At 42.4% G+C, this 25,735-nt stretch overlaps 1 protein-coding gene across 1 annotated transcript in view; it reads left to right on the forward strand.

Moving 5' to 3' along the window:
• LOC306943866 (collagen alpha-1(XI) chain-like) overlaps window positions 1-24,766 on the forward strand; it is a 126,769-nt gene extending 102,003 nt beyond the window's left edge. Inside the window, exons 47-67 of the mRNA XM_079530377.1 lie at window positions 1,799-1,852; window positions 2,674-2,727; window positions 2,983-3,036; window positions 4,048-4,101; window positions 6,093-6,200; window positions 7,340-7,393; window positions 7,928-7,981; window positions 9,094-9,147; window positions 13,337-13,390; window positions 14,848-14,955; window positions 15,282-15,335; window positions 15,988-16,041; window positions 17,235-17,342; window positions 18,140-18,193; window positions 18,286-18,321; window positions 18,458-18,511; window positions 19,021-19,264; window positions 21,067-21,179; window positions 21,496-21,564; window positions 22,308-22,541; window positions 23,322-24,766. Of these exons, the coding sequence (XP_079386503.1) occupies window positions 1,799-1,852; window positions 2,674-2,727; window positions 2,983-3,036; window positions 4,048-4,101; window positions 6,093-6,200; window positions 7,340-7,393; window positions 7,928-7,981; window positions 9,094-9,147; window positions 13,337-13,390; window positions 14,848-14,955; window positions 15,282-15,335; window positions 15,988-16,041; window positions 17,235-17,342; window positions 18,140-18,193; window positions 18,286-18,321; window positions 18,458-18,511; window positions 19,021-19,264; window positions 21,067-21,179; window positions 21,496-21,564; window positions 22,308-22,541; window positions 23,322-23,468 (1,815 nt within the window). The 3' untranslated portion in view covers window positions 23,469-24,766. The remainder of the gene's footprint in view (window positions 1-1,798; window positions 1,853-2,673; window positions 2,728-2,982; window positions 3,037-4,047; window positions 4,102-6,092; window positions 6,201-7,339; window positions 7,394-7,927; window positions 7,982-9,093; window positions 9,148-13,336; window positions 13,391-14,847; window positions 14,956-15,281; window positions 15,336-15,987; window positions 16,042-17,234; window positions 17,343-18,139; window positions 18,194-18,285; window positions 18,322-18,457; window positions 18,512-19,020; window positions 19,265-21,066; window positions 21,180-21,495; window positions 21,565-22,307; window positions 22,542-23,321) is intronic.
• Window positions 24,767-25,735: the final 969 nt, after the last annotated feature.

Raw genomic sequence — 25,735 nt, forward strand, 5'->3', positions numbered from 1 at the left:
GGGCCCCTCAGAGGACGGTGTAAGCGTGCGTGCGTGCGTGCGTGCGTGCGTGCGTGCGTGCGTGCGTGCGTGCGTGCGTGCGTGCGTGCGTGCGTCCGTGCGTGCGTGCGTGCGTTGTGAGTCTGTGCAAGCCTGTGTGTCTTTTTGTCAGGTGAAGCCAGACCTAACATCGCCCATGAAATGTAAGCGACCAATTTGCCACCTTTCGCCACCTAGTTAGACTGATCTGATTGGCTCATCTGGCCAATAGGACACCAACCAATGGCAAAGCTGCCTTCTGGCCAATGGGAAGGGGAGGGTCAAATATCCCTGCCACCCACGACGCAGACTGCAGACAGACAGACAATGTTACTAAAATTATAATCAGATTAATATGGGAGGGAGAACACAACGAAGACAGCGCACGCAAACAACTGCCGCGAGGCGCGAGGTTGTGACACATACATACACGCAATAATCAAACTAATATGGGGGGGGGGGGGGGGGGGGGGCAGCGGAGACAGCGCTTCTTTCACCTGACAAAAATCACTATGTGATCATTTCTTGTTTAGATTATCATGTCAATGCATTATTGCACGTGTACACGTGCGTGCGTGCGTAATGCATGTTAGAGCCCATGTTTCCTCAGACAGATGTGATATTTTCCTGTCTCTTCTCGTGTTCCAAGAAGACAACATGACTTCAACAGCGACCCCACCGAGCATGCCTTCATTATGTACATTGATTTGTATTGAGTCAATTTATTTTTTCCCCTCCAATACGACCAACACACTATTACGCGCCTGCCTCGCTCATTTTTTATTTATAAATTAGCCCCTCGCTCTCACCCATCCTAGACGTATAGTAAATCAACAAAATGGCAAGAATTGCTCATATATGACCGCCGTGACTGATCTCCCTGTCGTTTTGGTTTCACAATAACTTATCACCGGTGTCTTACACACACCCTTTGATTAAACTTGCCCCGTAGAGCGCGAGTAACCCGACAAGTAATAACCGCAATTATGCTGGTACACAATAAAGTAATAAACCACCAGAATGTGGGAGCCTTCTGATTGTATTGTGTGTATACTGCGGCTTGCATCAATTAATTAATAATCAGTCATGTGGCCGAAAATAGCAGATCTGCACGCTAGCATCATGTGGCATTGTTTGACGAGTTGTGAGCAGGTAGATTTGCTATTCTTGGTGCGTGACACCTTCGTACGACAGCCTAAAAGTTGTATTTGAAACCGTATTTCCAGCCCCACACAACTGCATGCCCCCAGAAAGTGAAAACTTGGCGTGTACCCACCCCCCTTCCACCCCTCCCTCACTTTGTTTCTCACCTTACCGCTGACGTAGATGGATGGAGCCCCCCACCTCTGTAATTTACATAGTCTGATTACACCTCGCCTCCACCTCCCCTTTAATTACAATAGGTGTTCGTTTTGAGTAATAGTGTGTTTACGCTGACAGGATCTCGCCCTATCCCGCAGTAATGGATTCTCTCCTCCGTGATGCGTTCCATACTTTAAGCCCCCCATCCACCCATCCACCCACCAACACCAACCCCTCCGCTCTGCAACTCATTCTCTCAGCACGCGGCATCGTCAGTGGCCATTGTTAGAACGCGGTGGAAGTGTTATTTATGGCACAGCGGGTTCACCTCTAATGTGCAGTTTGATGTGTTGCCCGAGATTACCACTTTCTGTTGTTTGCTGAGTTCTAACGAGTGCTCTCTCTCTCTCTCTCTCTCTCTCTCTCTCTCTCTCTCTCTCTCTCTTTCTCTCTCACTTTCTCCCCCCCTCCTCCTCAGGGGTTGCCCGGCCCACCAGGCGAGAAGGGAGAGAACGGTGATGTAGGCCCCATGGTAAGTGGCAGTGTTGATTTTGACAGCAAATTTAGATTTTGTTTCAGTCATAGTCTTTTGAATAAAACTTCCTTTACTTTTAGTCATCTGAAGTGTTTTAGTTGACTAAATATCATACGATTTTAGTCGACTAAATCTACAGTTAATGTATTTAGTCAATATATTTAGTCTTAGTTTTTCAAGTCATCATAGCTTAGTTTTTATATAGTTTTCGTTAGTGAAAAAAGGTAGTCATCATAGTTTTAGTTGACGAAAACAACTTGTTCAGGTGTCACAAAAGTAGCTGCCCTTCATCATAGACAACTTGACTTAAGCCATATTTTAAGCTTTAACTATGTTTCACCCAATATCAAAAATCAGATCTATTATAGGTATTTTGGAAATGATTGACAATTTCCAAAAAACCATTGGAAAACATACAACTCATCAGGGTGAGAAATTGACACTAGCCAGAGGCCAACAACAGCTTACAGTTTTGCTAATGGTGGATGCAGGTTTCACAGCAACAGCAGGAAGGTGTGTCTGAACTCCACTGAGGATATGCTGATACATATTTTAGCTAGTATAATCTTCAAAGTCAGTGACATGAGATGTTTGGATTAAAATAGCTCAGTCTTTGGCAGCCAGTTACATTTCTCACCCTGTAGGTCTGTGGGTTCTTAGAGCAGGTCATACCAGGTTAAAAGTAGATTATTAATATAGCCACAGGATTATATAGCCAATTTTCTCTGGGAAAGAAATGTAATGCAGCCCGAAAAAGTGAATATTTCAAAAACACTTGTGTGCCTTTATGCTAACCATCATGACTTTTTCATTGACAGGGTCCTCCCGGCCCACCAGGTCCCAGAGGCCCACAGGGTTCCAGCGGAGCTGACGTAAGTGCTCGTTTGCTTTGATATGCAACAAAGTATTCTTCTTCCCTTACACTGTACATTTAAACTTTAGTGCATGATATGTAAGCATATAATGTAGCCTACATGTACCGTATGTCCACATTTGAAATAATAAGTGTTTAGGTACGCCACTGTTATTACATGTTGAATATGACTCATCTTGTACAACCACCTCGAGGTATTATGTACGCTCTGAATGTCTGACGTGTAGCTCGTCTGTCTGGGTTTCATACACAGGGTGCACAAGGACCCCCCGGTGGTGTTGGTTCTCAGGGAGGCAATGGAGAGAAGGTAAGAACACTGTACTGTACTGTACTGTACTGTACTGTACTGTACTGTACTGTACTGTACATGATATGTTAGATCAGAGCAGGTCCCAACACTGTGTCCCAAGTTGAAAATGGACTTTCCCTGGTAGAATATGGACTGTCCTTAGTGGAACATGAACTGTCCCTAGTAGAAAATGGACTGTCCCTAATGGAACATGAACTGTACGTAATAGAACATGGACTGCCCCATAGTAGAACATGTGCAGGAAAAGTCCACCCTCTCAAAGGCGCAGTCAGAAGCACATGTAGGCCTTTGAGCACATTTAATAATAACTTGCTGCTTTGCAGGACTCATCACATGAAAATCCTTTTCACTTTTTATATTAGGTTACTAACCACGAAAGAAAACATGGGGGGGAAGGTCTTCGAAAACTGTCCCCAAAATAACGGCAAAAATAAGTAGAAAGCTCCTTGAGCGCAACAAAATATGTATTAGTGCTGTTAGAGTAGTGCTAGTAGGTTCCCTGCCCGGGGTCTGGACAGGGCCCCTGCCCGGGGTCTGGACAGGGCCCCTGCCCGGGGTCTGGACAGGGCCCCTGCCCGGGGTCTGGACAGGGCCCCTGCCCGGGGTCTGGACAGGGTCCCTGCCCGGGGTCTGGACAGGGCCCCTGCCCGGGGTCTGGACAGGGAACCTTGATCCCACGTGATCACCCCTAGATCTCCATATATGGAGCTGGCCTGTTCTGACATCACAATGGTGTTCTGACAGAACTCCATATATGGACATAGATAATACAATGTACATTTTCTTGCATGAACTTTCTTATTAATTGGTAGATTTGACAACTACTGTGTGTTATATTATACTTATTATTCATATCTAAATTGAAAGGTTGAATTTGTTTGTTGTTTCCATACAAATAACATTATATGGAAACAACAGCTCTAAGAATGAACACCACCGTTCAGACAGAGGTATTGAACCAGGTTTGTGTGTGTGATAATAACTCATGCTCTCGCCGTGCATCCACAGGGAGAGAATGGCGAGTCTGGCAACCCCGGACCACCTGGTGAGCCCGGAACCGGAGTAAGTGTGCTATTAAAACCATGATTTATACTGTTGTACGATAACTAACTATCACTTTAAGCATTATGTTGCTTTGTAAGTAAGCATTGCCTCTCGCTGTCTGAACACACAGCAGACAGCCCTTTGAAAACAACTCAGGGAAAAAAAGGAGAAGCTACAAACTCTCATACTTATAAACAAACTGCCTCGCAGAAAGTAGACACACACACACACACACACACACACACACACACCGCATGCCATTCATTCTGAGTCATGTTCAGCATTATCCCAACGGGGGCACTCATTTCCATGTGTGAATTATTCCTTTGTGCGTTATTGTGACTGTTTTACTAATATGCCTTTGAATATCGCTGAGTGCGGCTAATTAAGCTGTGTTTATTATTTGTCACGGGGGGTGTTCAACCCCTGGCTGTTTTTCAGCGTCTGTATGAAGGTGATGGGTAGCCTCATGCTAACAGCCTGCAGGCTTTCCAGCGAGATAATTAGCTCAGCCGTATTTGGACACTTCTAATGTGGACGTGTCATTAGTCTAAACTACTATACTGTAGTGAACTCGCCTCGAGCATTAGAGTTGTAATTGTTGCTGAATTCACAGTCAAACAGAAATAATAATAATATAAAAGCACAACAGCATGTCTTATAGCGTACCATACCATCGTGCATTGTTTTGTTTTGCGTCACTCGACTTACTTATTATATTGGGTTGTGTGTCGTGTCGTGTACGGAAAGTAGCCAATCTTACAAGCTCACAACGCGTTGTGAGCTTGTACAACATCAGCTATGTTTGGTACGGAACTAAGAATAATCAGGCTTTGTGGTGATGTTCCATGTCATATACTGCATCGGCCTGTTTCCACATTACATACTTGAAATCCATCACAACACAGCTGGGTGCAATAGAATACGACGCCATCGCTATGATGATGTCTGATCTATCATATTTTGCTTTGCGATTTGAATAGTATATACAAATTGCAATGTGTTACATTTCCATACAAATCTGTTAACATTTCCCAAAGCAGAAATCCAAGCTCTGATTCTGCCCACACCGACAGCTGTGTCATTGATCTAAAGCAGTAGTGGATGCTGACAGGCAACCAAGGCCATTGAAGTTCATGTTAGCGTGCTATAGTGCATGGGGCAGTAAGTAGTCCTCGCCCCTCACCACTCCCCCCATGCCTGAGTCTATTAAGGTCACATCGACAGGGCCGGCTGCCGCTGTGCATCAATTTTCAATGACATACAGTAGACACTGTCCCACGGAAGTCAGTGGGGAAAGGTGCTGCATGTGCTGCAATCGACCACAAAACAGTGGCTCGGGAGTGTCCGGTTCGATCCCCTGCTCTCCTCCTGGCTTCGATTGAAGTGTCCTTGAGCAAGATGTTGAACCGCTAACTGCTCCCGATGAGGGTTGCTGCCATGCATGGTTGGCCCCACTGTTGGTGTGTGACTGTGAATACTGTATGTGTTTGAATGGATGAATGTAAAAAAAGGCTTTGGTTAAAGGCACTATAGAAATGCAGACCGTTTACAAAAATAGTTCTTGCCGTAATGGGCTGACTAATGATCTCTCTTAAGCACTTGGCTTGTGATTATACGTGCCTGCTGCTGCGAGGCATGGCCTCAGAGCACAGATGAGAATAAAAAATACAGGACAAAACAAGAAGCATCGCTAACAAGCTCCCTGGTTGCCACGAGAGTTGGCAATATTGCACAGTTAGCTCTGATTTATGGGATAAACACAGTTGGAACACGTCTTAGAGAGACCGATCGTATTGCTTGACTGGAACGTCTCGTTGTATAGCAATCGTTCTCCACTTCTGTCTGTAGAGCGTTGTATAGCTGTATGAGGACACAATTTAGTTTCGGTACAATTGAATGCGAGTGAGAGTCTCACACTAGAAAACACTTCTCACCGACGTCATGTTTTACTTTTATTTTCTACACTGATGGTGAGGTTGATGGGTCTTGATGGCTTTTTTCCTCAGGGCGGTAGAGGAGAGACCGGAGAGAAGGGAGAATCAGGACCACCGGGAGCAGCCGGGCCCGCCGGGGCACGAGGGCCAGGGGGAGATGATGGCCCCAAGGGTAACCCTGTATGTCATTTCCCCACATACTCACTGCTTATTGCTTCCTACTGTACACACACAGTGTTAGGGGTTAAACTTTATGTCAGCTCCCCACATACTCACAGCTTATTGCTTTCTACTACACAAACGCACGCACGCACGCACGCACGCACGCACGCACGCACGCACGCACGCACGCACGCACACACACACACACACACACACACACACACAGCGTTACATGCCACATACAGTACTCACACTGCGTATTGCTTTCTACTACACATACAGTGATAAATGCCTCGTTCACCATCTAGATTCTAGCCATTAGGGTGACTTTACTGTGGTTTCTTATTGGTTAAGATCAGTTACTCTGGACTTATCCATTTAAGCCCTGTATATTGTCATATGAGACTACTACTGATCTACAGTACACAATGTGTCATGGTGCAATGCATTGTGTCCTTGTGGATCTGATATTTTTTGCTATGAAAAAGTTAATAATAATAAATAAATACAATTAAAACATTTTATGTTTGTCTATAATGACATACCCATGGGTAAATGTACTTATGTACTCGGCTGACTGATGCCTAATTTATAGTTTGTGGCACAACCCATTCGACAACATTGTGTTTTGTATATAGGCATGGGAAAGCACATTTAACAAGCTAATTCAAAGTGCTTTGCACAAACCTTTAAGCAACATTAAGACACAGAGCATTAATACAAAATAAATACAGTTAAAAATAAGAGGAAGTTGGGTTGGAAATCACAGAAGAGAACAAAATTTGAGTGCAGGAGAAATTGTTAATATATCAACTTAAAAAAATGTGTCAGTCGACACATATCTCTGTTTCAGCTTGACTATTAAATGTCTCAATGAAACAATTAAGCACATGTACGTAATACTGTACTCTGTCATCAATTGAGGCTATATGCGCATGACATCATCATCATACCCGGAAGTTATGCAGGAACGCCTACTGAGTGGCAAAAACTACTTTCTGGCCTTGCCCTTGACAGCCCATACATCCAAACAGAAAAGTCTGATTGCATATTTGCATTAAATGACATTAAACTCACATTGCCTCTCAGTTTATGCATGCGCACACCCGGCCTATACTATCGCTGTGTCAATAATGGACTTGCTTCTTTGTCTGCAGGGTCCCGTCGGCTTCCCCGGAGACCCCGGCCCCCCTGGTGAACCCGGCGCTGGTGTAAGTGCTTTTATCTCAACATGAATCCGCCTGAATGATTCCTTTTGAGTTCCTAGAGAGGTTGATGTTTATACTACTGTGCCAGTAATATCATACTTCAACATGGACATTTTTAGTGATATGAGTATGCATACACGGTGGCTTTAATTGAACTCTAATGTTTGTGGTAAAAATACACTGTAAAGAAGTTTTCTGTAATCTGGTATTTGTAGTTGTAGTTCAATAGATATAGCTTTGCACGAAGTGTTTCTCAACTAGTGGATTGCGACCCTTGACATGAGACATTCTCACAGGGCCCCATAATAAGAAGTGCACAGATAGCAAAACTACTCAGAGTGCTATCACACTGTGAAATCCTCAGTGTCCGTTGAACTCTGAGAATGTGCTCGTGAAACCAAATGTTGGTTTCAAGCGTGCACACTCTCAGAGCTACGGAACCGTGAAGGATCCACGTTGTTCCATATGTATCAATCACTTTGACTGAGCCAGTCCAGGGGTGGAATAATGTACCGTGCCCTCTGCATTTATCTTCAGGGCGTTGATGGACTACCAGGAGACAAAGGAGATGATGGAGACGCCGGAGCGCCTGTGAGTGTTCTGTCATCTTCATCCTCTGCAGTACACCAGAAACTGTCAGCGAAACAAATAGAAGACGTCCCCGCGTTGCTTCTCTGAAGGCAGCCCGTTTAACCGCAGAACCTTGTTTAAACCCTGTCCCCACCCACCTTCCCTTTTTTAACATCCTCCTAGACAGATTTGTAAGATGTTGATTCAATTCGGCACAATAATAAGCACACAGGATCAATTCTCCAGATTGTGTGGAGGAAAAAAGAGACATGTTGACTCAAAGTGTATTCTTGTTAATGGGCGGGCCAGGGAGAGTGGCAGCAGTATTATTATACAATACATAATGCATAAACAATGCATGAATCATTCTTGTACAGAAAAGGCCCAGAATAGGTTGAACGTTGAACTCCAGCACGTCAGTTTGCTTTCTGTTCAGTCGGTTATACAATCAACAACAACAACTTGGGACTCCGACGTGATGTTCACAGTCTCAAAATCAATAACAAGCTATGAAGGATTTTCCGTTAAAGCCTTAATCTGTACATTTTATGTCCTACCCGGGATTTGAGAAAGACAAATTAACGTTTGCACACTGAGGGCTCCGATTCTCATCTGAGAGGAAATCCCTGCTTGGCCATCAGAGGCTATTTTCCTTATGAGCTTCAGGCAGCACTGTAGGTATCCTTCCCAACACCAGGTTGGAAACGTCTCAGTGGACATACACATGCATCCACTGCATGTGTATGCACTAGTTATAGTGGATTAACATATTCTAGATAAATAATGTTTTATTCATTTAAATAAGTTCCGGACCACAGCTTTAAAGTGTGAATGTTATTTGTTTTTGTTTTGTTTTTATCAAGTGAATGGAACTAATATACTGATTTGTATATAGTATCTTTTGAAATAACTCCAAATGAATGCACTTATATGGTGCATTAATTTACTGACCACCATATATTTAAGTATACATATATTCTTTGAAAGATTTTTTGCAAATGTAATGGTGTTAACTTATCCATTTGAATGGTATTTGTATACTGTGTGTTTGTCTCGTACTTGGACAGAGCTCTGTGGTGTCATTTTGTTGTGGGTTTGAAGTGAGTGTAATTGTTGTAACTGTTCTGCTGTAGGGTCCCTCTGGTCCATCTGGAGAGGCTGGAGTGCCTGGTCCTCCTGGCAAACGGGTGAGTACATGTCCAAGGTGATGAATGAGAGGCAACTTGACGCGACGTCATTGGAGACACTTTTCCACTTTTATTTCCAGGAGGCTTATTTTTTTGTATCTCAAAGCCATTTCTGTAATGTCTAGTTACAGACAGACAGACAGACAGACAGACAGACAGACAGACAGACAGACAGACAGACAGACAGACAGACAGACAGACAGACAGGGAACACCAACAGTAGTGTGGCACTGTAGTAGAAATAATATAAGGTCTGGTCTGGCCATCTGAAATTGGACTGATCTGGACTTGCATAATGTATGAACTATTGACAGATATAAATATAAATGTAGACAAGGTATAACTGAACAACCTGGTGTGTACAGTCAATGCACAGTGGATGCAATGAGGAAAAAACAATTTATCAACAGTAAAATATTTATGCCTTTTGGCCATATACTGTTACCGGCAGTGGCAGATCATTCGATTTGTCTTGCTATATCTACAAATGAATGAACACAAAAGATAACAGATAAAAATGATTTCCTTTGACTGGCTATCTGTCCACACCGAGACGGCCTCTGTAAATAGAGGCAGCTCCCTAAAACAATATCGACCCGTTAGTGAGTTTGATTGGCAGTGATGTGGAATCAGAGATGAGTTAGAAAGGTCAGGGAATTAAGTTGTCAGTGTTGTGGCTGGCAACAGTGGCCATATCTGCCACGTCGGACTTGAGAGGAGATTGTTTTTCATTTCGCCAACGAAGCGTTTTTTACGATCTCTCCCATCTACAGTCGTAATGTTTTACGGTTTGCATTAAAGCGCAACACCAATGTGTTTTAATGAAATATTGGCACAACGTGGACCAGAATTCAGCGTAGTCTCAGATCATTTGGCGCGCGTATTAATATGTCTCATGCACAATAAAAGTTTACATTCTTATTGGTTCGGCCAAGAACTGAGTTACTGCATATGTCCTCTCCAACAGGTTAATGTAAAGTAATGCACTGTAGATGCCAGTTAGAATGGCATTCATGTCAGTGAAATTAACAGTGATTCAGCAGACTTGTTGGAGAGCGGGGATGCAGATTGCAGCCTAGAAAGCAATAACTGAAACAGAATTTATTGCCTCAATAAAGATGGGAAAAATGGTCACAAACATTGTGCCCAAAGTCCTGGAAAGAAGGTGCTCTTTGGCGTGGAGTTTATTAATTAACTCTATCTCTACCGCTAAATTTAAATCCGAAATGTGGATGGCAGAAAATCCACCAAGGACAGCTCTCCAGGAGTCCGATTTATAGAGGTTTGAAAATCCTCCTTTCAACTGGTTTGCACTGACATTATATTTGCAATCCCATTGTTGGAACGGTGGGGCGTTGCTATAGGAACCGGACCAATGTTTCCGTAGGCATCAACCATTATATAGACGGAGTATACGTATACGTATATATACGGACGGACCTGGTGTATGATGCCACCTAGCGTCGACGTCCGTATACGAGTTAAAGACACAAAAGTCTTCTTTTGAAAAACCTTTAAAAAGCCTTTATTTTACTGGCTCATCTTGGAATCTTAAAAACACTTCCAGCTCAAGCGCATTTCAGGGTTCATCGGGAGTCTGAACTGCCAATCATAGCATCACAACACGTTGTGAGCTTGTATGCTATTTTCACTATTTTAAAAAATACGTTTGTTAATCACAATCGAGGCAAAAGTTTGGAATAAATGTGTTATTGACTTGAATTCACATCACCCAGGCTTAGTTGGTAGTTGGTGGTATCTGGTATGATATGCACCCTCTGTGAAATGGCACCCAACTGTGATGCTTTCATTAACACTCCCATCGCCCAGGACGAAGTTCTTTGTCCTTTCTATTAGTAACGCCCGACGCCCAGGACGAAGTCTTGTCCAAAAGACGAAGTTTATTGATATGAGAACGGATCGCATGGCTCCACAGTCTGGGAGCGCCTGTTGGGCAATCCTCGGTGACGCGCAAGAGTGAGATTCATCGAAAAACTCCCTCCCCCGTTTAGCTGATGAAAACGAAAATCTTACAACGTTCATAACTCGCGATCTAAATCATCCCGTCTAATTATGAAAAAAGATCCTGTGTTAGACGGCGCTCCGCGGTCCAGTCGCTAGTCGCGATAGATTTATTCTTACCTCCCGTTATTGTCGATCGACTCTAGAGTGGTGTGGCTATTGTTAGCTGCTACACACACATCAACAACAACTTCCGGTCCGTCCGGAAAAGGGGTCCGTGTTTATAAATCGAATGGGCGCTATAATGTAATGGATTAAATAACCCCAGGCAATTAAAGTGTTAATAGGCTAAACGAAGGAAGGAAGCAAATACATTAATATCAAAACATGCCACTTACTGTACAGTATTTGCATGTCATTTTGAGTAGTTTTGTGGCATGAATACTAAAATACACAATTGATCTTTTAATCATACATTTAAAGGGTTCTGTTTCGTAAGCATTATTCCCAGGGGCACAATTTGTATTCCCAGCAACCAGGTCTCAGAGACTGCAAAGCAAATTAGACCACAGCTCCATATCCATATTAATGGTCTTTAGATCACTGGACATTTTCTCAGATCCAAGGCTGTGGTTATTATTACTACTGTAGAGTCATTTATATGTGTATGTACTGTACTGTTGTATGACGTGTCGCACTCCCCGATTTACAAGCTCACAATGCGTAAAATACTTTTACTTCTATTCCACTATATCTCAGAGGAAAATATTGTAATTTTAGATTTTGATTATTATTACAAAACATTGTACATTGTACAAAACATTGTAATAATAATCCATTTGAAAAATCCATTTGAAAATAGCCAATCTACAAGCTCACAATGCGTCGCGATGTGACGCATTTTGAGCTTGTACATCTGCTATTCTCAAAAGATTGTTATACATTTGAAAACTTGAAATGAGACATTCTGCAGAATGAGTATTTTCACTTTTGGTACTTTAAGTAGGCCTACATTTTGATGCCAGGACATTTTGAATTCAGGACTTTACTTCTACATTGCAGTAGGCCTATTGATACTTTTACTTAATAAAATAACTGAGTACCGGTACTTTTTCTACCACTGGACTTCAGTCTCTGCTTGTTTTTCAACTTTTAAAGTTACTTACAAACTGGTGAGTCAAGACTAAAGTTCTGATGACGTGCCGCACACACCAAAGTATAAATCAGTCTCTTCAAATAGACTTCCAAACTGGCTATTGATGCGTGATAGATGCTTAGACATAACACACACGCCCAAAACAACCTACACACACGCACGCACGCACGCACGCACGCACGCACGCACACACACACACACACACACACACACATGTGCACATCAGTGCACATAACCTAGATCGAAGACCTCTCTTTTGTTGGGTGCATTAGCTCATGGTTTTCCGATGCCAATTGGGGCATTCAAAAATCATAGAAGGCTTTTACCAGAGGCTGCATGCTGGTCAAAGTAAATAAATAAATGTATAAACAAGCACGCTGACATGTCTCTAGCTATATGGCTCAGTGAGTTTGGCATGTAGGGCACTTTTCAAATGCTGGTTGGTTGCTGTCTCTCCCCTTGTTGACCCCCCCCCCCTTACTTTAGTTTCTACTGCTGTCCAATAACTACTCAGCTATTATGTGTTATGTATTATTCATGCTCTGCAATTATGCACACATGCAATTACAGCTTGTCAGCTAAATTTGGCATATTTGTTTTCTTATCCACCCTGAACTTCAAATGTCATTTGCACTTTAGTTGGTTATTTAGTGATTTTGCAAGATTTATCTTGTTGTTTATCTTTCATATTATACGAAAGAGGAAACTATTTAATTATTTTTGCCATAATAAACAATGAGAAATAAATACAAAATAATAGCAGATAAATAATAGTGAGTAAAGAAATGGCCAAAGTAGGCTGTACAGTATTGTCATAGCATACTAAAGCATGCTTTGAGTTTCTGAGTCCATGGAGTTAGTTAGTAGTACTAGTAGTTCAGTAAATACTCAACTGGGGGCCATGAGGGTATTTGGACCCCCAAATAATTAAAACACTACATTCTAATGATGGCCCGTGTTAAGTGGTCAGATGGGTGGACCCAGATTTTCAATTGGGATCTGATCCATAAGACATTAGTTTGTTTTCTTTGTTATGATTGTGTCATTGACGGTTTGTCTTCGTCTCCTCAGGGCCCAGTTGGAATGGCAGGTCAGGAGGGAAGACAAGGTGAAAAGGGATCCAAGGTAAGTTCAGCAGCTGGAGTTTGAAAATAATGTTTCTGTTGAGTTACTTGTCATCAACTCAGCGTGGGAGTGCAAGGCTAGGCCAGAGCAGAGTGTGCTGTGTCGCTACAGAAGGAGATGATCCAGCGGTACTAGAATTGACTGTTTAACCTGTCACACATCTAAGATGGGAGGTGTCTACTTGACACATGCAGTGACATACAGTGTAGTTTCCACATCCACCCACACATTTCCCTTCACCAATTCTGTGTACTGAATACTAAGTCTGCAAAATAGTCCACCCCATGGGAAATGGAGAGGTTGCTTCTGGAACATTGGAAGGGATTAGTCAAATAGCCTATGCAGCCTACCAACATTTCCACAAAGCATCCAAATTAGTTTGGAAATACTTACAAGCCTTGATTAAACTTTCTCTGTGTCCAAATAGATTCTAGCAGAAAGACAATGTGCTCACAGAAACTGATAGAGCTCTGGCCCCTTTCTTTATGTTGTTGTTGCTTGAATCTCCTCACACACACACACACACACACACACACACACACACACACACACACACACACACACAGACACACACACACACACACACACACACACACACACACACACACACACACACACACACACACACACACACACACACACACACACACACACACACACACACACACACACACACACACGCAGCAATTCTAACGTTCTTTGTCACATCGAGGTGTAGGATTAGGCGATGGAGACAAGCCAATTTCTGTGGTTATCCCAAAGTGTCAAATCCAAGCCTAATTGGTTGTCAGAACAATGTAATCCCCCTCATCCCTTCACTCTGGCTGATGTGACATCTCTAACCACTCAATACACCCAATCCTGTTGCCCTGCGTGGATGATAGATAAGAAACCTGGCAGGAATTCACCAGATGGCCTCGACTCCTCGAGACCTCCTCAAACGCACGCTGCTCTAAAGCAAACAGTATTAACTGAATTTGACTACCACGCGATGAACCTCCTTAACCACCAGCTGCAATAGGCATCTTTTCAAGGCCTTTTCATGTCAAAGACCCCCAAATTGATATGCATGTGGCCACGGACCCTGCAAATATTTTGTGCCTGGGACAAATTTCTCAATAACTGTAGCAAGCGTCCAAAAGAAAACATAAAACTTTCACTTTCACAAGACAAAAATAAGTGCTCATTATTAGAAAGGTATTACGATTATTGTAGTTATATACATCATTGACCGGGGTACCCAAATAGAAAATAGCTGATGTATAAGATTGTAGATCTGCTATTTTCACTGAATGTTTGCCTACAGTATTTTTGCAGGATGTTGACATGCCCAGAGCAGGGATATGCTTGCTAGTATATTCATGAGGTTCATGAGTCATGGTTGTCATTCAATAGAGGTTCATGAGTCATGGTTGTCATTCAATAGAGGTTCATGACTCATGGTTGTCATTCAATAGGGAGACGGTGGAGTTGAGGGCCCTGTCGGCAAGACCGGACCTGTGGGACTTCAAGGGCCCCCTGGCAAGGCTGGTGCAGAGGGTCTACGCGGCATCCCTGGCCCAGTTGTGAGTAAAAAAAACGAAGCCTTCTGAAAATATATAAAAACATGAATAAAATATGCCATAGATTACGGTATGCAAAAGAACTTTGGTATACCCCTGCGGATTTATGAAATTTTCAAGATATATCAATTAATGCATGGCGGCGGTAAGCTGCTGTGTTAGTCTTTTCTGTGCTACTATTTTGCGATAATAAGATGACCTAAAGTTCATCATCAGTTTGACTAAAGTATCTTCCAAATTTGAACAAACTTGGTCTTTTTGTCAACGGAAGCCTGACTGTAAGTTAATATAAACTGCCCTGTTTTAAGTCTGAATGTGTATGTTCTCAGGGTGAACAAGGACTTAATGGTGCCTCTGGTCAAGACGGTCCCCCTGGACCCATGGTAAGGCTTTTTACATAACTATCTTTACATTTTGCAGACACTTAATATCCACAGCTCTTTACGAGTAAATCAGTGAAAAGTGGCACTAGTGAGCAGTAGTCTAGAGTCTAGACCCAAAAGAGAGATTAGACATTTCCCTGGGACCCAAACTTGTGAAAATAACAGAACGTGCACAACGTGTTGCTTTGTGCCGTGTATTTTTTTCTACTTCTTAAATATTTGTTTTCTAATTTATGGAATTTCTTAGATTTTTCTTTGATTTCTTCATGAAATTAAAGAAAAAAATCATAGATTTATTTTTTTAAATCATGAAATGTTTAGCTTTTTTGGGGATGTTTTTTAATAATAATAAAAAACAATAAGAAAGGGACCCATAAAAATGTGTCCCGACCCACTGTTTGGCAAACAGTGCCACAGAGGATTCACTAACATTTCAAGTAAACTCTAACTCAGGGTTAACCACATGTTAGAAATATGATATTTGAGTTATTAAGACATCTCTGTTGACTTCAGTTATGCTTAAAATGTTCTTGAAGTTGTGAAATAAAAATGAATGGAAAACATCCACTATATGACAATTTCAACTAATGTCACATGTACGTGTGACAGGCTACTGAATGCATGATAAACATGACGTGTTTCGCTCCCATAGGGACCTACTGGACTACCTGGTATGAAAGGAGACTCTGGTCACAAGGGAGAGAAGGTAAAGCATTATTATCTTCATATTTCTCAAACATTTCCAAAGAATTGTGAAAATTAGCCGATCATCACGCTCACAACCGTGTCGCATTGCGACACATTGTGGGCTTGTAGATCCGCTATTTTCGCAAAGCTTTGGTTAACTTGAATTCTGCATGCACGCAAACATCCACCCTTACTGTACCACTTGGTCAATTAAGTTTAATGCGAGTTTTATGGAGTTTTCATGGCAAGATTTAATGCAAGGGGATGAATATGTATAAGTCTCTATAATATCATCTTTGTTATGGTCATTGGTCTAATGCCAGCCCTGCAGTAGTCAGCCCTACAGATGGCCATAACTCCACTAGCAGCAGGTGCAGAGGCAGACGGACATTGTTAAATATGACAACCACTATAAACTCATTAATTATTTTACAGGGAAGGACCAAGACAATATTTTGGCTCCTTGTGATCTTCTTATAAACTTAACGGTGGCTTTAGTGAATTAGTTTCACTTTGACTTAGGATGCTCATTTTCTAAACGGATATGATGATTATGAACGGGCATATGAATGAAAAATAGCTTCACAGTTCATGAACATGATCCATTGAAAGACCTCCTGCGGCCAAACATTGTATTTCAACTTTGCAGATGTTTTTATTCACTTTTTAGTGAATTAACACACCCATCTTCTGAATGAATGCCTGACCTTAACCCAAGCAGTTTTAGTTTGACTTTTAGTACACAGTTTTAGAAGCTTCTCTTCTAATCTAAACAGAAATGGTTATGAATGTACACACATAGATATATGTTTTAATTTATGATTATGAACATGATGTTATGCAGGATATACAAGTCATAAACTTGTTCTTTGTTGTAGCACGTTGAGTTTGAATGAAGCCATTAATCATCTAAATGTTTATGTTGGTTATGAAAGTGTCATTCATTTAAATTATGACTTATCTTAAGCATGACTTTTCTAGTGTCAACAGGGTTGCATACTATAAGTTTACACTCTCTTCTCTTCTCTTCTCTTCTCTTCTCTTCTCTTCTCTTCTCTTCTCTTCTCTTCTCTTCTCTTCTCTTCTCTTCTCTTCTCTTCTCTTCTCTTCTCTTCTCTTCTCTTCTCTTCTCTTCTCTTCTCTTCTCTTCTCTTCTCTTCTCTTCTCTTCTCTTCTCTTCTCTTCTCTTCTCTTCTCCCCTTCCTACCACAGGGTCATCCAGGTCTGATTGGTCTGATCGGACCCCCTGGAGAGTCAGGTGAAAAGGGAGACAGGGGCTTGCCTGGACTTCAAGGTACCGGTGGTGGCAAGGGTGAAGCCGTAAGTAAAACTTTTAAAATAGGCTTGTGGTTTGGTGATGCAGGGTTAAGGGTTAAGGGTTTGCTTCAGGGTCCATACATGGAATTGTCAGGAAAATGAATTATGTCATCTCGAGTTTGGTTATTTGATTAAACAAACAGGAAAAAAAATCTGCTTTTAACACAGAAACACGGATGTGATTATTTCTCAGCCATTATCATAATAAAAAAGACCAAAAGAGAAAATTAGATCTGGAAAAAGAATGTACAGTAAATATCATATAGCTTTAGCTTTAGCTTTCAAACCAGAGCTGCCTGTGCTGGAAATATAGTCAGCCATTCAACTGTACGCCACTTTGGACAAGACCTCATTCAACTGATATATACCGTAGATTTCCATTAGATATTTGTTTCCACAATGAGCGTGATTTATACTGCAGCATCGGCATAAGAAAAACAACACAGCATAAAGTAAATGAAACCACGTCACAGTACACAACCGATACACATGCTGTAGAAAGTCACTGGGCAGTCATAACACAACAGAGTATAAAAGCATTAAGATAGCAAGAATTGCTTGATTGGCCGATCTACTCAGGCCTAATTTGTTAAAAACACCAAATAAATAACAATTGACAATATGGTATTGAATTGTGCATGCACAGTGCCAGCAGTCTTTGACATCTATAGATCGAGACCCATAAAACATTCCCTTGTGACCCATAAAACATTGTTGGGGAAATTGTTTGGGAAACGCGTGAGTTCAATGATTTAGATCTTCTATCTGCTGTCTTGACTGATGTCCTGTGTTCTCCTCAGGGTATCCAAGGTTTTGGAGGACCACTCGGCCCCCCTGGACCTCCTGGTATTCCTGTAAGTTCTGCTTCCTGCCAGCTATGCGGTTTTACACTCAGTCACACAATTGGTACAGTTATTAATCTCTTTCCGTGTCTCCTTCCCTTCAGGGTTCCTCAGGACAGAAGGGATCCAAGGGATCATCTGTAAGTGACTTCTCCTTGTTTCTGTTTCATAATCATAAATCATTTCCGTAAGAGTGTGTTTAAAAGAATCCAGTCTCACCGCCGTACCGCTTTGTGCTCCACTGGACTCGAACCTGTGTGCTCTTGCTCCCTACAGGGTTCCTCAGGTCAGAAGGGAGACACTGGACTGATCGGACCTCCTGGACAACCCGTGAGTTTATTTCACTTTGGTACAGAAACGCATGCAAGTGATACCTCGTAATCAAAAATGCACAGGGCAGGTATGACAAATGACAAGTGATGCGTTGTAACTTGTAAGCTTGTAGATCTGCTATTTCTTTTTTCTTAAGATATTCTTTTGGCTTTTTCTGCCTTTATTGATAGTTTGAAAGTAATTTGACAGGAAATGGGGAGAGAGATGGGGGGGAGATACGCAGCAAAGACCGTCGGGATCAGGAGTCGAACCCGCGGCAGGCTCAGCAGCCTTGGTGCCTAGACAGTTGAGCTAACCGTCCGGGCCAAGATCTGCTATTTCATTGCTATTTTGAATGAACGAACATTTTTCAACATGGAAACAATTATGACGACAATTTCGATTCAACGATTATGTAATAAGTGTATGTATTAATGGAAATTCCCCACTACTTTAGTTTAGGATGCAGATGCCAAATCAACTAATAACTGGAATGTCTAATTATACCTCTCGCCTTCGTGTCACAGGGTCCCCCCGGTGACTTCATCCAGTCGCTGCCCATCCAGGGTTCCAGGAAGACCAGGCGACAGGCGGACATGCAAGGCGATGAGGCCCTGTCCGACTACGGCACGGAGGGCATGGAGGACGTGTTCGGTTCCCTCAACAACCTCAAGCAGGACATCGAGCGCATGAAGTTCCCCATGGGCACCCAGGACAACCCTGCTAGGACCTGCAACGACCTGCACCTCAGCCAGCCCGACTTCCCTGATGGTACTAAGATCAAGTCATTCTCAGCCATTTTTATTTTTTACGGACCTCCAGGTTGATAGGCATTAGGCAACAGACCCCCGTTTGATACCGTGTTTATGTCTGGGACTCCAATCTACACTGTAAAATCCTCAGGGTTAATATAATTGTTTTGTTTATTTTTACTTTATCTCTAATTCTTATTCATATGGGGCTCCCCATCTCTTTAATATTAGGCTACTTACACCCCCTTTAACTCTGAGAGTGTATAAATGGAACCAAATAGACCCGAATAGAATTGTCCATTTTGTTCCGTTTGTTCATTCTCTGAGATACAGTCCTGTAAGGGAAGGGTCCATTTGATTCCTAACTATACATCATTTAGCCGGGGACCCCCTGGAACCCACACGAAGACGGTTCCACATTGAGAACCAGTGCTTTAAAGACACACTTCTACTATACAGACTACACATACAGTTGGAGGCCATCGATATTGTCCTTTTCTTTTTGCTGAGGTTGCGTGATCTGCGCAAAAGGACAGTTAACCCATTTGGGTGGGAACCCCTTTTGGTGTTTTAAACATTATGTTATAATTTAGCTATTGAAAAATAGCAGATCTACAAGCTCATAGCGCGCCACCGAGTGGCGCGCTACGAGCTTGTAGGTCTGCTATTTTTGAAAAATCGTGAAAATATTTATTTCAGCAAACTGAAGGATTTAGATGGATTTTTTTTAAATTTTGAGGTCAGGCCTAAATGGGTCAAATGATAAGGGACAATATCGGTGGCACCCAACTGTAGGCTTCCTCAGGATTGACAGCATACTGCTACCATATATCACTAGCGGCGGAAAGGACTTTCATGTGTGCCTGCCATACTGTATAATAAATTCTGTTGCCAGTGACATCATACAAATATACTGACATGATTAATAGCCTTGATCCATGCTTTCATTTTTCGTTGCTCTACGGTACATGTGTATCCATGGCTTATTACATAATGTTGATAATTGCATCTTAGTTTTGACTTAGTGTTGACGTTTACCGATTTAGATAAAGTTTAGTTGGAATGTTATTGATTTATTTGTTGATGATGTTGTTGGTCCATCGATCGTTCAATTGATTGATTGACATATAGTATAGTGTCTTCTAGTTTGACGGAGGTAAACTGGCACACACAGAGTACTGTGTCAGAACTCAGTACAATGTTCAGAGTTCCCGTGCAGGCACCAACAACATCTGTCAGCACAGTCATTTCCAAGTATTGACAAGCCTATACCAAATCCACTGTGGATGTGATTGATGTACCTGATATGGGTATGTCTGCAATATTCCACTGACATCTTAGTGACTAATGGCAGCCATATCTTACCGGCAAACAGATATTGCAGTGCATCCGTCTTCCCCTTTATTTGGGGAACCAATAAGGTGCACAGGCCGATAATAAAACGGTGATATAAAATGCAATAAAAGTATGTGTTATTGTGGTGGCTTGTCCCTTCTCGGGTCCAACTTTTTGCCCGTTAGCACCAGCCGTGTGTGTGTGTGTGTGTGTGTGTGTGTGTGTGTGTGTGTGTGTGTGTGTGTGTGTGTGTGTGTGTGTGTGTGTGTGTGTGTGTGTGTGTGTGTGTGTGTGTGTGTGTGTGTGTGTGTGTGTGTCTGTCAAACCTCCGACCCAATCGTTTGCGCTGCCGATAAACATTAACATTACCGCCATCAAACCGGAGGCCAGTGGGAGCTTATCTGGTCCACAGTGTAAAAAGGTCTTCTCAGAGCTTCGACAGCACAGATAAAATGCTGTCTTTAATCACCCCCTTGTGTCTCTCAGGTGAATATTGGATTGATCCCAACCAGGGCTGCATAGGAGATGCCATCAAAATCTTCTGCAACTTCACAGCGGGAGGAGAGACTTGCATCTACCCAGATAAGAAGTCCATGGGAGTAAGTGACTGTGGTTCACACATTCATGACTTTCAACAGAGCCTAGGGCAAATGTTATTGAGGACAATGTTGTAGTTTAGTCACTGGGATGAATATAAGTCAAACCTTCTGCAACTGAGAACCTAATTTACTGTATCTGCATTGGTTTCAATGCGGTGAACTTCAGTTATTTACGGTTGAAGATTAAATCTAAAAATTATTCACCAATACCCTGTCCAGGGACTGCAGACAACATTTATTTATAGTGATTTGCTTACATTTTTATATGCATAACGTTCCATGTTGTGAATGATTATTTGTTCTTTTTGACCCATAGGTTAGAATATCCAACTGGCCTAAGGAGGCTCCAGGCTCGTGGTTCAGTGAATTCAAGCGTGGAAAAATCGTAAGTCAAGCGAACTCCCACTCCGCTGTCTCTTTCATATTAATGTAGTCGGCACCCACGTTCAATCACTTCAGCTCCGAGCTCCTTTATTGAACACTTTGTCTGAGTGCTTGTCTAAGCCTCGCCACCCACTCTCTCCGTGTTATCTCCCTCCTCTCAATCATCACTCTGTTAATCATCCCCTCTCTCTCTCCACTTTTCCCGTTCATTCTCTTTCGCTCCTTCTGCCCTCTCCCTCTCTCCCACATCACGCCTCCTAACTTAACTCTCCCCTTCACTCATCCATGGCCATCTCCTCCTGTCATTTCCTTGTCTCATCTTCCTCTACTCTCCCTGACGCCCCCCTCCCTGGCTTCCTCCTCTCCTACTGTTCTTTCCCTCCTCTTCCCTCCATCTGTCTTCCACTGTCAACAGCAGGCACATGCACACATAGACATCAAAGGGGGCTTGAGCCCCTGCCCTCTCTAGACCACGCAAGCAGCATGCCATGTACTTTGGTGAAAAAAATGCAAATGCCCCCCTTTCCTTTCCATGCCATACCCGAAGGCAGCATCCAGGAGAATTGCCTTTTTCCGAACTCTCTCCTGAACTTGAAGGCAGCACTTTACCTTGAAAGAATGTGTCCAAATCCATGTCGCACGCCACATCTCCAGTAGCTAAAGAGTGTGGGGTCGTGCCCCGAAAATAGCTGATCTACAAGCTCTCAATGCTCTCAATATTTTCTGCACGTCCCTGGTCAACAGTTAAATTACGTGGACGTTGAGGATAGCACCATCAACACGGTGCAGATGACGTTCCTCAAGCTGCTGAGCTCGTCGGCGCGGCAGAACTTCACCTACATCTGCCACCAGTCGGTGGCCTGGCACGACGCCAAGGCCGACAGCTACGACAAGGCGCTGCGCTTCCTGGGCTCCAACGACGAGGAGATGTCCTACGACAACAACCCCTTCATCAAGGCCCTGTCAGACGGCTGCTCGGTACGCACACACACACACACACACACACACACACACACACACACACACACGCACAGACACACACACACACACACACAGACACTAACACACAGGGGCATTCATATCGACCACTGTCGGTTGGAAACCTTCTATGTCCAAGGTTACTGTTCAGGAATTGGAAGAAATAACCTGTAATCCTATGGATTACAATTTACAATTTAGGCATTTAGCAGACACTCCTAATCCAGAGCGATTTACATTAAGCAAGAACAAAAAAAAACATGGTAATACATCAAATACATAAAAATTGTCATCATGAATCATATGTAAGCTAAGAACTTAACAGTGGAATATCTATAGGCCTATAATGAAACTATGCGTATACACTATAGAGTGCTATGTCTACATAAAATGCTATTTAAGTTACATAAATTGAGCCTATGCATACGCCTGTAGGTCGTCGAGGCTAGGGCAAGTGCTACGGGCTAAGATGAAAACTGATGAGCCCTTATCAACATCTGACAATGCACGTTTAACCTTTTGTAAAGTACAGCCATTCGATTGGTCAGGGCACACTTTGCATAAAACACAAGAATAAAACAAATAAATACTTAAAACCAAACAAGTGAAACCAAGCAACAGTTGATTGGAGGCGGTCCAAATGGACCCTTACAGGTCGCTAACGGTCCAAATGGAACCTATGGGTCCATTTGGTTCCATTTGTACACTCTCAGAGTTATGGGGGTCCCTCGAATAAAAGTAATGACTTAAGTTTCCCAATGATCTTTGTCCCCCATGCAGTTGAAACAGGGCTACTCCAAGACAGTGCTGGAGATCAACACTCCGCGCATCGACCAGGTCCCCATCATCGATGTCATGCTGAATGACTTCGGGGACCCCAACCAGCGGTTTGGCTTCGAGGTCGGCCCCGTCTGCTTCCTAGGCTAGACGCGCTAGACCCCCGTCCTGCCTCCCACCCCTCCTCCCCCAGCTGAAGGACAGGGCCAGGGTGCACAACATGTGGCACGCTCTCCTCTACTCTCTCCTCCTCTCCTCTCCTCTCCTCCTCCTCTACTCTCCTCTCCTCCATTCCCTCTCCTTTGCGAACCAAACCTGTGTTTTATTTTTCTGTATTTACCAAGAAGACACCCTTTGACCCCTAGAGAAGAAGAGTGCCCCACCTCCCCAAGCCCTGTCTTTGGAAGCATTGTCCAGGGGAAATACTACTCCTCGCCCTTGTAGGGCCAGAAATCATGTGACTTTAACTTAGTAATGGGAGTGACATCAGGAAAAAAAGAAAGAAAAGAAAGAGAAAAAAGGACATTCGATGCCGTGGAGGACAGTGGCGCACTTTTAGCAACAGAGAGAGGACTCACACTCGCCCAGCCAGCCCCCCCACCCTGAGTCCCACCATCACCCATTTTCCTCCTCCTCACCCATGTCTCCCTCTCTGGAAGCTCCAGGTGCTGCTCAAAGTACAACCACAGAGGTGCTATTGTGCGGAATCACAAAACACCTGAAGGTGCTACAAAAAAAGTGCATTTTTGATAAAAAAAAAGAAAAACTGTAATTATTATTATTATTTTGTACAATGATGTTTTCTGAATCCGCTTTCAAACCTTGCATGTGACCCAGCTTTTTAAAGTTTGAAATAAAATGTTTTGGTAAACTATATAGATAAATTCATTTGCAATAAATATTTGTTTGTTCGATACGTCTGTTTAGAATTGATTGGTAAAGAAATAGTTGTCGGCAGCATTGATTAGCCTATGAATCCCAGTTTGTAAGTATGAAGAATTCCTTTTGTAAATATTGACCATTTCAGCATCCCATTCCATTAAATAAGCATTCCATGCTACAAGAAGACACCCCAAATCAAAGTGCATTATTTCACAGTTCACTTGTTGTTTCCATTAGCAAGCCCTTATAAAGATACCATAGTAATATAATAATAATCCGTAAGGACGTATACCTCAGTTGCTCTAAAAGGCTGTTCACATTATTTGGAAGTTAAACCCTGTATATATACACCTCGATTATATAATTAAGTTTATACGTGGGTGAAGTGTTGTTTTTGTTTCGTTTTTGAACAAAAAGCAATTTGTGTAGCTCCATCTGTCCAGTTTGTTTATGAATGCACAAACCCGCCCCGTCGATAACCATTTTCATGTAACAATGAGGAATTGTTTTCATGTGCTTTGGATGGTTCGTTGAAAAATAATATTAAAACTGGATTCTGAACAATGTTGGGATTTTTGCACGTCTGTATTGTTGGCTATACCAGAAGCGATTGTGCCTGATTAGCGCTTGGTTTGCGAAAACAGCAGCCCTGGCTATACGTAAGCTTGTTGTTGTTGTTGGCTTATTGGGCTGCTACTTTTGGTACGCAGCGCCACCGTGCAACTAGGCATACTGTAAGTCACTGTTTGTGTTTACTCTTTGCCTCTCTACTCTATGCCTTTTTTTGGTGGCTGTCTTCTCCATAATCATACCTTTGGCTTAATTATTTCACATTAGAATCAGTGGTACTGTACAGCAGTGGCTCAACCTGTGGGTCGGGACCCCAAAAAAACATGTTCACCACACCTCACAACGCAAGACGGTTCAGTACAGTACCAAGCACTAGGGCTCATGTTTCTGGATTCTGCCAAGTCATGTTGAATCCACCCGTCTTAATTTTTCCAAAGTGTCTCTGTGACTAAGATTTGATTATAGTTTGTTTTTAAATCAAGATCTGTCTACAATCTCCATCTTTTTAGGTCATGGTTAGTAGCAAAGACTTCAGAACCATTTTCAAAACTCTGTTATGTTTACAATCTCTGTAAAAACTGAAATAAATATTTGGTGCCTTGCCAAATGCATATCGCAATGGTTTGCGTTCACTCAAAGTTCATGCAATATACAATATGAATCTAGTTCATTACATGATGACTGTAAAATTGAGTGCACAGATTAACAAATTGATTTGGCTAAAGAACAATCTGAGAACCCATTAATCTGTGGAGATTAGCTGCTAAATAGTCAGTCATTTCCATTATTATTATCTTATGGTCACTTGAACCTGATCAATATATCGGCGATGTAATGATATATCAGCCTTATCCTTTTTTTTTTTTTTTTTTTTTACAATATCCTTATGATTTCTAATTATAGGCTGATGTGTAAGGATTTAACCACTTTTAATTTGGTGTTGCTATTTTGGGCATTTCATTAGG

This window comes from Electrona antarctica, assembly GCF_951216825.1.
Source record: "Electrona antarctica genome assembly, chromosome: 19".
Taxonomy (NCBI): Eukaryota; Metazoa; Chordata; class Actinopteri; order Myctophiformes; family Myctophidae; genus Electrona; species Electrona antarctica.